The sequence below is a fragment of the Electrona antarctica genome, assembly GCF_951216825.1.
Source record: "Electrona antarctica genome assembly, chromosome: 7".
Classification (NCBI taxonomy): Eukaryota; Metazoa; Chordata; class Actinopteri; order Myctophiformes; family Myctophidae; genus Electrona; species Electrona antarctica.
This window is the reverse complement of record NC_136812.1, coordinates 47,829,262-47,843,105: the sequence shown is the minus strand read 5'-3', so window position 1 is coordinate 47,843,105 and position 13,844 is coordinate 47,829,262. Positions and strand designations below refer to the sequence as shown.

Genomic DNA, 13,844 nt, shown 5'->3' with positions numbered 1-13,844 from the left:
TTCAGAGCGAACTCAAATCTTTGCTTCTGGGTGGGGAGGTCCCTGGAACTACATATTTTCAGATGGGGGGTCCGCAGCCAAATACATATCATTTTGGGATTCCTTGACATGGAAAAAGGTTGAGCACCACTGACATAGAATCATAGTTTTTTCAGAAAACTGTTAGGAATTAGAAGACTATTTTTTTTCCTTAAAATTGGTGTCAGGTCTAACTGTGTGTTCCTTTGTGTCGCCACCAGGTCACGCAGAACGAGGGCGAGTTCATGGTCACGTTCCCGTACGGCTACCACGCCGGCTTCAACCACGGCTTCAACTGTGCCGAGTCCACCAACTTCGCCACGCTGCGCTGGGTGGACTACGGCAAGATGGCCACGCAGGTGAGGGAGGAGGGAGAGGAGCTAGTGCTTTTTGTTTCTGCTTTACAATATTGGTTTATGACCAGGTGAACAATGCTGTATCTCTCTCTCTCTCTCTGTCTTTCTGTGCCTCTCACTGCATCTTTCCCTTTCCTTTCTCTCTCCTTTCCTCTCCGTGTTGAACTTCACTTTCCTCTTTCTGTTCTCCCAGAACGCACGCACGCACGCACGCACGCACGCACGCACGCACGCACGCACGCACGCACGCACGCACGCACACACAATCCCCTTTCACCACTTGGCTGCTTGGCAGATTTATGAGGTGCCAGTCTGTTGAAGTACCACTATTTCTCTCTCTCTCTCTTTCTCTCTCTCCCCCCCCCCCCCCCCCCCCCCCCCCCCCTCCCTCGCTCCATGTGGCCGACTGTCTTTTAAGGAGCAGAAGGCTCTCCCCACTTCTCTGTGTCAACCTCCCTCCCTCCCTCTCCTCTATGGCTCTATGCCTGTCTGCTTACACATGGGGAGTTATTTCACACACACACACACACACACACACACACACACACACACGTCACGTCGGTTTGATAGAGATGGATTGGTTGACTTTAACCTCACCATTCTGTTACTGGCAAATTGACAGCCCCATACCACCACCACCACCACCAAGCAACCCTCACCACTTCTCCCCCACCTCAAACACTGTGGAGGAATGGGAAGGAGAACAGCCTAGCCGCTGAGAGACCCCTCGTCCGTCCGTCTGTCTGTCTGTCTTTAACTTTTCCTCTCTCGGTCGTCCTCTCTCTCTTATTTCTCTCTCTTCCGTCGCTCACTTTTCTCAGTCTCTCGTCGATGCTAACATGACAGTAAACGATGGCCCTCCCTCTGCTGCCAAACAATCCCTCACTGTGTGTGTGTGTGTGTGTGTGTGTGTGTGTGTGTGTGTGTGTGTGTGTGTGTGTGTGTGTGTGTGTGTGTGTGTGTGTGTGTGTGTGTGTGTGTGTGTGTGTGTGTGTGTGTGTGTGTGTGTGTGTGTGTGTGTGTGTGTGTGTGTGTGTGTGTGTGTACTTTTGAGATGGAAGATGTGTGTGTGTGTACTTTTGAGATGGAAGATGTCCTCACTAGTCGAATCTGAGATTCCTCACGAGATGAATGGTTATTGGTTGCTTGTAGACGATCGGTTATTGTTAAAAATACAGAAATACGACAAGTAAGATTGTATCGTGCTATTTTAACATCCTAAGCGCACAGGACAAAGTTATCCGCCCTTTCAATTAGTAACACCCAGCGCCCGGGACGGAGATTGATCAAAAGGACGGATATTATTGATATCAAAACCGATCGCATCGCTCCACAGGCTGGGAGCGTCTGTTGACAGTGGGACGTCAGCGAAAGTGTTCCTCCCCTGTTTAGCCGACGAGACCCGAAAATCTTTAAACGTTAATAACTCTTGATCTAAATCATTCCGTCCAATTCTAAGCAAAGATTATGTGTTAGAATTACGCGGTAGAATTAATCATACATCCCGTTGTTGTCGTCTCTAGAGGGTTTTGGCTACATCTAGCTGCTTCAGCCACATCCGGGATAACATCTGGTCCGTCGGTAAAAATGCTCCGCTGCTATAAATCGCTGGGCGCTATGATTTGATGGATTAACCCATTCAGGCCTGACGTCGAAATAAAAAAAACGTTCGCTCTGAAAGAATATATATTAGAAGATTTGTGCCGCATTTTTAAGATTTAAAAAAAATAGCAGACCTACAAGTTCATAGCGCGCCACTCGGTGGCGTGCTATGAGCTTGTAGATCTGCTATTTTTCAATAGCTAAAGTATAACGTAATGCTTAGTTAAAACACCAAAAGGGGTTCCCGCCCAAAATGGGTTAAAAGCTATAATATGACACAGATGCGTCCTCAGGTCTCAATGGATTAAATAACCCCGGGCGTTCGGGGTGTTAACATGCTTTTTGGCATGGGCTCATTTTGCCCTTTTTATTCCCCCCCGACAGATGAATTCATGTTGATGAATGAAAACGATAATTTTCATTTGTACAAAGAAATATTGCAATTATCTCCAATTATTGTGGTCAGGCGATGATGTAATCACTGTGATCAGGTCTGCGTGTGTAGTCCTGCACAATGAATCAAAACAAAGATCAAGACCTAAATTCAGACACCTCTGCAATTTCATTGTGTGAAGAATCGTACAGCACTAGTTGGCTGTCCAATTCATTTTAGTCACCGTATTCTTACGTTTTTTTTTTTTTTTTACCCATTTTGGGCGGGAACCCTTTTGGTGTTAGCATTGTTATGCTTTAGCTATTGAAAAATAGCAGATCTACAAGCTCATAGCGCGCCACCGAGTGGCGCGCTACGAGCTTGTAGGTCTGCTATTTTTTTTTAAATCGAAGAACCGCTGACATAGAAACATAGCTTTTTCAGAAAACTGTCAGGATGTAGAAGACATTTTAAGAATCTGATCTCAGGTCAAAATGGGTTAATAAATATTTTCATGAAAAAAATGAGAAACGTGATATCAATTCTTGTGGAAGAAAATCGAGATTCACATTTGAGCAAGACTCGTGTGCAGCACTAGTGTCCATGTGTGGTAGTCTCGGCTCTATACTGAAGGTCTTGCCAGCAGCTCAGTTCCCGGGTGTCTCACTCAGTGTTCCGTCACACTCGGCCCGGCCTGTCTTCCCCTCGGGGAGGTTTCCCGGACCCCGGTGACACTTGTCTTCCTTTATGTCTTGAGAAGAAGAAGCAACAGAAATCACCTCGCCATGCAGGCAGCACTACTATACCCCCAGCAGCTCCCACAAGGAACGACCGCAACACTTCTTCATCATGGAAGTGACTGGACGATGACTCACACTCCTCGCGCTCTCTCCTCCTCCTCATATTGGTTTGGGTTTAGTGTCGGCACACAGGAGATATAGACCGCAGTTTAGTGTTGTTATTGGTCTGTGTTTGTGCACCTCGGCCCCGCCATAAGCAATAAACCAGCTGTGTGGTGGTCCAATACATTATTAAATGGATGAAGGATATTGTGATTTCAGTCGCGTAAGCAGTGGAGCGAGTAAGAAAATATAAAATAAAAAGAAAATATAGCTTGCTTGCTCTGTGGGCCACATTGTCTGGTAAATCTCATAACTAACCATGTGCTTTTGCTGCTCTAACAGCTGGACAGATTTACTACACACATTTAATGGAATAGAATAGTGTGCTGTAAATGATGTTTGCACCCGCAAGACTGTTGTTGCATTGCCTACTGCTTGCTCCCTTTAGAAAGTCTAGCTCTTGGCCGAGCTGCTATTCGAACACAATTGGCCAATATTCGGGGTAGAGAAACCAGGGATCCATGAGCCGGAGGAACATTGAGGAACATTGTGCCAGCTATGTACATGTTCATAGAAAACCGTATACTCCATATGCCTCATATTGCCATATTGAACCTAGCGGCAAAAGTGTCAAATCATCAGAACCATGCCTACGTTCAACAGCGGACAAAGTGTCAATGCTCTCAGTTTCCAGTACTAGTTATTTGTTTTTTATTATTTGCAGCCTCTGTTTGTCCTGCTCCTGCCTGCCTGATATTTGGTGCGCGCCTTATGCTGCATTCACATGGAATCAGGCAAGCGGTATAGACGGCAAACGGCGAAACCTGCTGGACGGAACCGCCGCCGGTTCTGGCTGCCGGGCCGTCTTGTTCCGTTTACCGCCCTGCTCACGTCCACTAAAATGAAGTCCGGTTGCCGTCTACCGCTTGCCTGATTCCATGTGAATGCAGCATAAACCACTCGGCCATCGGCAGGCCCCATCTGTAGTAACTCATTTTAAAACATTTTCCCATTGACCACCCGCAAGTTTTGCTCTGAACCTTGAGAAACGCTGTGCTAATCCAATGTTCCCTCCTTCAGTAACAACACTACCATCATAATGGTTACACAAACATGAAACTGGTGGTTGTACTATTAACCCATTTAGTCCTGACGTCGAAATTAAAAAAATGTCTTTTTAAAATGTATTTTTTTCTGAAAAACCTCATGTTTCTATATCAGAGGTTCTCAATATTTCATGTCAAGGACTCAAAAAATGATATGTAATATGCCTCCGCACCCCATCTGAAAATATGGTGTTCCCCAGAAGCAAAGATTTTAGTTAAAATGTTCACTCTGTAATAATATATATTCAAAGATTTGACGCACATTTTCACAATTTTTCAAAAATAGCAGACCTACAAGTTCATAGCGCGGCACTCGGTGCCGCGCTATGAGCTTGTAGATCAGCTATTTTTCAATAGCTAGAGTATAACATAATGCTTTAAAACACCAAAAGGGGTTCCCGCCCGAAATGGGTTAATAACGAAAATGGGGGAAATGTTCCCTTGCCCCCGCATTTTGATTGCGTTTTCATTTCATTGCTTGTCTACTGTACTACAGTACATGCGGCGTACACTTCTTCTGTTGTTTGTTTGTTTTCCCCGGACAGTAGAGTCCCGTATTCATTTGTGTCGGTGTCCCTCAGCACTCATCTATCTCCCTGTTGTCGCTGACGGTTTTATGGCGGTAACAATCATCCCTGTAACAGCCTCTCTCTCTCTCTCTCTCTCTGCCCCTCTCTGGCTCCAACATGCTTTTCATGTTTCCGTCTCTCAACCGGTGTCATGATCAGATGTAGTGTGAAGATTGGTTTTGTCGCAGAGTCGAAGGGTAAAGCGAGCAGTGTTGCCAGGTCCTTTGCGATAGAAATAAGCAAACCAGATCAATGAAAAACGAGACCGCGACTCAAAACTTTTTCATGTCAAGGTCCCCCCGTCATCCGCCACGGAATTCGGTGTCATGATGAGATGTAGTGTGGATATTGGTTTTGTTGCGGAGTCACTGGGTTTAGCTACTGTTGTGGCTCTCTCTCTCTCTCTCTCTCTCTCTCTCTCTGTCTCTCTCTGTGTGTCTTTTCTGTCCATTCTGCTGAAGGATGTCTTCAGTAATTGAACATACTTTCAGCACAACTCTGGATGTGAAAAGGATGAGATGTTATACAGCTCGCAGTGCATGGAAGAAAATACCTTTGTTTTAATCGAACGTGTACACACACACACACACACACACACACACACACACACACACACACACACACACACACACACACACACACACGTGGGTGCGGGCATAGATCAACCTCTCACATCGAGCCATCTCTTTAATGTGTTTGATTAGATCGAAGTGTTCTTGCTGTTTTTCATCCCACTTTCCCTGCATCTCTTTGTTGTTCTCAACCCGTCTCATATTGACACGTTTCAATTACAGACTTGTGTACGACATCTAGCAGTTAATTATTATTGAGAGAGAGAGAGAGAGAGAGAGTTGACTAGGACACTGCATCAATCAACTGTGTGTGTGTGTGTGTGTCTCCGTCCACAGTGCACGTGTCGTAACGACACGGTGAAGATCAGCATGGACGTGTTTGTGCGGCAGCTGCAGCCGGATCGCTACGAGCTGTGGAAGCAGGGCCGAGACGTGACGCTGCTGGACCACCTGAGACCCACGGAGCTCAACAGCCCCCAGCTGGAGCTGTGGAGGCAGAACCGCGTCAAGTACAGAGTCGAGCTGCTGCGCAGGTACAGTACAGTAGGGCACTATAGCCTCGGAAACCCAGACGTTTTTATGTCCAGGGAGAAGGAAAAAAAAGTCTGGGGCCGAGTCCACTTCAATTCGGCATACAGTCGCTCACTCTCTGCTGATTTCTGATCGTCTGCACCTTTGTTAAATTGACGCACACACGCACGCACACATTCCTTTCTCACTCTGTCGCTCTAATTAATTAGTCTCATGTCGGGAGCTGCCTATGCCATAAACAGCATAGACGCATTTGTCCCTGTACGTACGGACATGTTGATGGCCCCTGAGTACGTACTGTACGTCCCGGTTTGGCCCTGGAGTTTCTGTGGTACTCCCACACAAAAACACATGGAGAAAACAATAAAATAAACTCCAGCTCCTGATGTCTTTGACACAGGATGGTCCATTCTCCAAATGTCTCCAAGTTGGTGACAACGTAGCACCATACCATACCATTCATTTCATTGTCAAAGTATTTGTATACTACGTATGTGCAGTGACAATACATTGAATCTAATCTAAAAAAATCACCCCGGCCATTATATTCTCAAATTATTTCAAAAAGTATAAAAGAAAGAGAAAAATATATTTTTTTAATGTCTAGGTTATTCCGAAATGTAATAGTTTTGACAGGCCTAAGTAAGTGTTTTGACCTGTCCCTAGGAGTCACCTGACTCCGCCAGATGGGGCGGACCCAGTGTACTCTCTGCTGCCCCATCTGGCGGAGTCAGGTTAGGAGTCACCAGGTGCAACATAAAAATAGACTCCCTCCTACCCAGTCCCCAAAACACTGCCAGACAACACCAGTTTAAAATGCTAAAAATGCAGTGATTTATGACCAAATTGACACATGGGTAATAATGACCTCAGGGTGGGCCCCGTCCTTGGACCGTCCCTGGACTTAAAAAATCCTCAATCAAAAGAAAACCTACGCTTAACCTTCTTAACCAACCTTTTTGCACACACACAGGGCCCAGCAGAAGGTGAAGCAGCTGCGGAGGCTGAAGATGGAGGAGGTGAAGGTGCTGGCGGAGGCGGGCATCGAGCTGAACGCCACCGACTACCACCGGCGCGTGGAGCAGGCGGAGGCGGAGCGCCGACAGGAGAGGCTGAAGCGCGAGGCCATGCTGACCCTGGAGCTCATGGAGAGGGAGGAGCAGGAGAGAGCGGCCGCGCTGGCCCGCGCCCAGGTGGTGGCGGCCGCCATGTGGGCCGACGACGCCGTGAAGGAGGGTAAGGATCCCGAATGGCTTCCTGTTGTCGTTCCTCTCCATTTATTGGCGAGCATTATCCCATTTTGGCCTGACATCGAAAATCCCTCCACATCCGCCGGTTATAGCGCCACCATGAGGCCGATTTCTGCTAAACACATTGCTTATGTTAGTCGCACAGATTTCATCCAAATCTCACGCAAATCGGTACACACGATCTCTGTAGTCATGTGATCAAGACGAGTCTGTTGGATTTCTCAGATTCTACACTGATTGGCTAACATTGCCTTCCAAAGTTTTCAGGAGTGGCCTGTTTCGTTCAAAATGCTGCACATGTCCTGCTCATCCAGAATTCTATCCTCAGAGATGCTATGAGTGATCTGGCTCTGCATTTCCTCAACAAAATGAAGAAAATTGTTGCAAAAAACAAACATGTTTATATTACTCCTAAACATTTTGCCAAACATCACACACAGTCCTATCCTCCTGGTGGAGACCTGTGCCCAGAAGGGCACTTTTTCTAGTTATATCTGTTTTAATGTTATACTGTTTAGACTGATGACTGGTGATTGGGAGGTAGAGCAGATCATCCCATGATCCGTGTGTCCTTGGGCAAGACACTGAACCCCAGATTGCCACCATTGCTGTGTGAATGTGGGAAGTGAGGACGCTGGCGTTGACTGTTGTGTTCGCCCGCTTCACCTCCCAATGTATGAATGAATGGACCATTGTAAAACGCTTTGAGTAAGCACTCATAGGAAAGCACTATAAAAATGCGATCCATTATTCAGTGCCCAGTCACGTGTTGACCACAGTTATCATGCACCGTTTCTCCTCGACACTAATTTAAACCAGATATCATCTTAATACACACACACACACACACACACACACACACACACACACACACACACATGTCTAGGGAGTGAAAATTGGAGATAAATTTAGAAGTGACAGGTGAATGTGAATACAGCACTCCTTGGAATTGGAAATATGTCACCACTGTAACAAATCCTTCTGCAGTAGCCAGAAGAAGTACACATCGGTGGTGTGTGTGTGTGTGTGTGTGATATCCATAGTGGCCCTTCGCTCATAAAAGGCTTTGCGTGTGTGTGTGCACGGACACGGCCCTTAACCCATTTTGGGCGGGAACCCCTTTTGGTGTTAGCATTATGATATGCTTTAGCTATTGAAAAATAGCTAAAGAGTGGCGCGCTACGAGCTTGTAGGTCTGCTATTTTTGAAAAATCGAAGAACGACTGACATAGAAACATAGCTTTTTCAGAAAACTGTCAGGATGTAGAAGATTTTTAGAATCTGATCTCGGGTCAAAATGGGCTAAATGAAAGTCCTCGACTACTTTACTACTTTGTAGCTGATGATGGTGCTAATGGTCAATGCCATGTGCAAGATAGTGTGACTGACTTTCCGTTTCGGCCAGGAAGAGCTCCGTCCTTCTGGATGTCATTAACCCATTTTGACCTGAGATCAGATTCTAAAAATGACAGTTTTCTGAAAAAGCTATGTTTCTATGTCAGTGGTTCTTCGATTTTTCAAAAATAGCAGACCTACAAGCTCGTAGCGCGCCACTCGGTGGCGCGCTACGAGCTTGTAGATCTGCAATTTTTCAATAGCTAAAGCATAACATGATGCTTACACCAAAAGAGGTTCCCGCCCAAAATGGGTTAAATATAAATGAAATAAACTATGATGGAGAAACGGAGTGGCTCGTACAATCTTCACTCCACCCAGAACATTATTTCTAAACAAATATTCGGTGCATTATTATGATCACGTGGTCTACAGACTACACGTAGTCGGTACCATCCTGTAACACACTTACATATCTGCCCTCTCGTCACGCAGAACAAGAAGACAAACCAGTGTCGATGATGACGGCGGAGGAGATAAAGAAGGAGGAAATAGTGAGCCGAAATCAGACGATCATCACTGGGTTCGAGGCGGAGTTTGAGAAGTTTGCTAGCATGGCAGCCGGCAACAAGCAGCCCCTGCCTCTGATGCCTCAGGTGGTTAAACCTGACCCCGACGCACAGGTAACGTTGGCTTTACTTGACATATCACTTTACCGGTTGTTGTTTAAATCAGTGGTTAAAAAAAACAAAGATGGTCTCTAAACTGCCTCCCCCTGGCCAGCCGGGGCGCCTGATGGAGGGGAAAGGAACTGGTTGGAATAACGTGTTCCTTCCACGCGCTACGTCCAACCAGGGAAACTCCCCCCTGTCAGATGTAAAGGAGCAACTTGGACACTCAGGCATGAAGGAAGCATGAGTTCAAGTCCGTTGCTCTCCCCATGTCCCCCATATATGGGAACTAGGTTGGCGGAGGGTGTGTAGAGCCCAGGATCACATTAGATAATTGACACAGGGGTGAAAAAATGGGTTACAAAATCGTTGGATAAGCTATGATGACACAAACTATATCAAACTATTAAACTATATCATATTCAGATAGTTATGCTAGTGGAGAAGAGACAATTAATTTTATGCTTTGCTGCACTTGGGTGTCACACTCCAAAAAATAGCCGATCTACAAGCTCACTGCGCTCACATTAAACACTTATGATGCTAAAGACGTCTACAGACGTCTTATCAAATAAAACCGTAGGAGGCATAGCATGTCTGTACACGTCTTAAGGCGTTATATATTGATTAATGTGTAGGCCCTGACCCATAAGCTACCTCTGGAATGCTAGGGCGACGTATGCAAGCCATGACGCCAAAGTCAAAATGGCCGGGCCCATTGACTCCTTGTCAAATGCCTATATCTCTGAGTCTAATTCCAGATTCCGATTCTAATCCTAACGAGCGTTGTTCACGGCCGACTTTGACCGCGTCGCTAGTCGCGTTTGCAACGTTTATGTTTGGTTTTTCGGATGACTTGGAGCAAATCTGCTCAGAAAGGAAGGCACGGCAGAGGTTACAATAATGAATGAATTATTAAGTACTGTATAAATCAGGCGTCACAACACCATCAAGGCCCACCAACATACATTTTAGTCGAATAAATCAACTGTCGATTTAGTCTACTAAAATCTTAGGATATTTTTGCCAAGTAAAACTAGACTGAAACATTTCAGATTACCAAAACAAAATGGATTTTTATTCAAAAGACTATGACCGGAAAACGTGTTGTCTAGTTCAGGGGCATAATGAATAAATTGGAGCGAGGAGGAGAGAAAACAAATCCATGTCGGAGGTCTTATAAATATACTGAATATTATTTTAACCAACGTTGGAGCCTCTCTCTCTGTGTTTGTTTGAACAAGCATCATATCCAGCCGTCTAGGAGGTAATTGCCTCCTAGACGGAGAAGTCAAGTTGAGCCGGAAAGGCCTTTGTTATCATTGACGAGATAAACTGCAGTCACATTGAAACGTTAAAATGTACTCCCTTTTCAGCTTCCTTCTCACCAGTCCTTCAACCACAACAAAACAGAGATTAGATATAACAACATGATCCATCCAAGGAGTCTGCCAGGATTTAGGAGACATTCTTTTGTAGAATGGGCCTCATGTCTTAATGTGTTTAATATTGCTTTTCTCTGGGTTGTGTCGTCACAGTCTTCCTACTCCAAGATGAAGATCAACCCGGCTGTGAAGAAGAGCCGCCGTCACCCTCTCAGTAAACCCCCCATGCGCTCTCCTCTGGCCATCGTCAAACAGGAGGCTCCCAGTGACGAAGGTCTGTCTGTCTGTCTGTCTGTCTGTCTGTCTGTCTGTCTGTCTGTCTGCCCGCCCCTGTATAGCCCGGACCCCTCCTCACCCACTGACCCCACTGTCTGTCTCTCTCTGTCTCTCTGTCTCTGTCTCTGTCTCTCTCTCTCTCTCTCTCTCTCTCTGTCTCTCTGTCTCTCTGTCTCTCTCTCTCTCTGTCTCTGTCTCTCTGTCTCTCTGTCTCTCTCTCTCTGAATCCCTGTACATTTATTTTGCAATTACTCAAACTGTCATTTTGGTCTATCGATCCGGTAGAGCGGTAGATGAATAAATAAATTAGTCCAAAAACAAAACGAAACAGGAGTAAATCTCTGAGGAGGAAATTAATTCTGGCCCCTGAACGGACGGCTTGCCTCTCTCCCTCCCTCCCTCCCTCCCTTCATCTCTGTTCTTTATTTTGTGACGGGTGGTTATTGATCCAGGGATCATGACTCCCAATTACCTGCTCTCAATGTCACTTTGTGTCACTGCGGGGGACAGCTCCCAGGGCCTGTCCTTCAGAACAGGGGACAAGGTGTGTGTGCAACTGTGTGTGTGCGTGCACATTAGTGAATAGCAGTGCTGTGTGTTTGTTGGATTCATGGGTGTGTATTTGACTTGTGCAAGGGCCAAATGTCCCCACCAGTATAGTAGATTTCTTATAATTAGGAATATATTTGGGTCTGGGATTAAGGTTAGGATTAGACATTGAGAGGTTAGGTTCAGTGGGTTTGTCAGGGTCGGAGTTATGGTTCAAAACGGTCAAAAGATCGGACAAAACCTCTTTTTGTTTGGCGCCATGATCAAGTAGGGCGTCAAAAAAAGAGAAAAAACACAAAGTTTGAATATGGAAATACGAGGTTTCTGCCCGACAGCAACGGTATGAATAGCCATGAATTATTTCATTTTCTATCTCAGGATGTGCACTGTAAAATCGAATGGAACCAAAAATGGACCCATGACCTCACTTTGTTCCACTGTCTCTCTCTCTCTCTTCTGGGAGCGTGATGATGGCTCATTTTAAAAAACAAACCCTGTGGATAATGTTCTGTTTTCCTTTGTTCTGTTTCCTCTCCAGAGGTGACGTGCCACAGGCTACAAGAGGGTAAGGTCAAGAGGGATACAGACCTGTTCCAGAGCCAATCGCCAAACTTCCAAAAGGAGAAAGCCTTCAACGCCGCCGTGTCGGAGCTGGAACCGTACTGCGCCATCTGCTGTCTGTTCTGCCCCTACACACAGGTTGGTCACGCTGCTATTGGCCTCCCAGGCACCCAGGCTTTTATTTTCACTCGCATTCGGCTCAAAAATGAAGTAGCCTTGCTGAGCCATGGGGCCCATCGGGGTAGGAGCCTATCTCCTGTTTCTGTAGCGTGAGGCAGCTTAATGTACAAGTACACCCCCTGGACATGACGCTAGTATGTCGCAGGGACTTACCCCCAATCCAACCCTTGATGCTGAGTGTCAAGGAGGGAGGCACTGGGTCCCATTTTTAGAGTCTTTAGTATGACCCGGCCGGGGATTGAACCCCGACCTCCCAGTCTCAGGGCGGACACTCTAACCACAAGGCCGCTGAGTTGAGCTAAAAAAATGAAAGCCTGGGGAAAACCATTGGGAAAATTTGACATAGTGGAGCCCCCCCACTACCTTGTATTTCGCTAACCAATTACGGTGCAAAGTACCGGGGAGAGAAAGAGGGGAGGAGGGGTAAACCAATAGGATCGAAAAGGTTTCTTTAGAAACCAAGGTTTTGTAAGTAAAGTGAGCGAAATACTTCACTCTATGGGATGATTCATAGAGTGAAGTATTTCGTGAACGAATGCTTAACAAAACCACCGCCTGCTTTCGACCGGCACCCGCCGCCCTCTAGACCAGTAATCCTACAGGCCGGGCCAAGGCTACGCTACTATGAATGAACAGGAATTATCTGTCCATTGATGTCCATTCAGGTAAGGCAAGGCTATACAAGCCTCGCCATCACTAGTGTAATCACACATGGGCACACCACTGACCCCTTTACTTAAACCATTTTGATCTGAGATCAGATTCTAAAAATGTCTTCTACATCCTGACAGTTTTCTGAAAAAGCCATGTTTCAATGTCAGTGGTTCTTCGATTTTTCAAAAATAGCAGACCTACAAGCTATGAGCTTGTAGATCTGCTATTTTTCAATGGCTAAAGCATAACATAATGTTAACACCAAAAGGGGTTCCCGCCCAGAATGGGTTAAACCCCACGTTTCTCAATCATCATTTCTCAATGGCTCTGGGTAAAGGTGGAATGAGAAGAACCATGAGCCAACAATCTAATATGAATGTGTAGTACTATATAATTCCTGAGAAGAGGTGTGCTGGGAGAAACGGCACGGACAAATGCACACAAAACACCCTTTTCTGTTGTACAAGATGTCGGCCTCTAGAAACGCACTCAAACTCACCATCTCCCTCTGCAGAGAAAAGACAAGGTCCAAAAAAAACACAAAAAAGGGCCAAAAACAGTCCAGGACCAGTATACGTGCTTTTAACCCATTCAGAATGGGAACCCCTTTTGGTGTTTTAACTAAGCATTATGTTATACTTTAGCTATTGAAAAGCAGATCTACATTGAAAAGCAGATCTACAAGCTCTGCTATGTTTGAATTCAGAAGACTTATTTTATTTATTTTTTTCGACGTCAGGCCTGAACAAAAAGCCCCCGCCGATTGGAACAATCTTCCCACTAGAGCCCTGCGCTCTGTACTCTTTGTATATTTGTGATAATGACCCTCTCTAAAACGAGATACTATTATGCTGTATACAGTACACTACAGCTGCGTACTGGACAAATAAAGCCCCGTGATTCCCAACATCTCCCCGACACTAACCACCACCACCACCCGTTCTCTCTCTGCCAGACTAAGCCACCCAATCACCTGCGCGGCTTCACCCCTTGCGCCGGCAGCCACACCAAGCC

At 45.9% G+C, this 13,844-nt stretch overlaps 1 protein-coding gene across 8 annotated transcripts in view; it reads left to right on the top strand.

Annotated features, from left to right (window-relative positions):
* The window catches only part of kdm4b (lysine (K)-specific demethylase 4B), a 77,989-nt gene that overhangs the window by 41,753 nt on the left and 22,392 nt on the right, over nt 1–13,844 (top strand). For all 8 annotated transcript variants that reach the window (XM_079506651.1, XM_079506649.1, XM_079506652.1 and 5 more), the window contains exons 9-15: nt 240–377; nt 5,775–5,971; nt 6,943–7,205; nt 9,050–9,237; nt 10,764–10,884; nt 11,974–12,134; nt 13,786–13,844. The exon at nt 13,786–13,844 is cut by the window's right edge and continues 134 nt beyond it. In XM_079506651.1, the coding sequence (XP_079362777.1) occupies nt 240–377; nt 5,775–5,971; nt 6,943–7,205; nt 9,050–9,237; nt 10,764–10,884; nt 11,974–12,134; nt 13,786–13,844 (1,127 nt within the window). The remainder of the gene's footprint in view (nt 1–239; nt 378–5,774; nt 5,972–6,942; nt 7,206–9,049; nt 9,238–10,763; nt 10,885–11,973; nt 12,135–13,785) is intronic.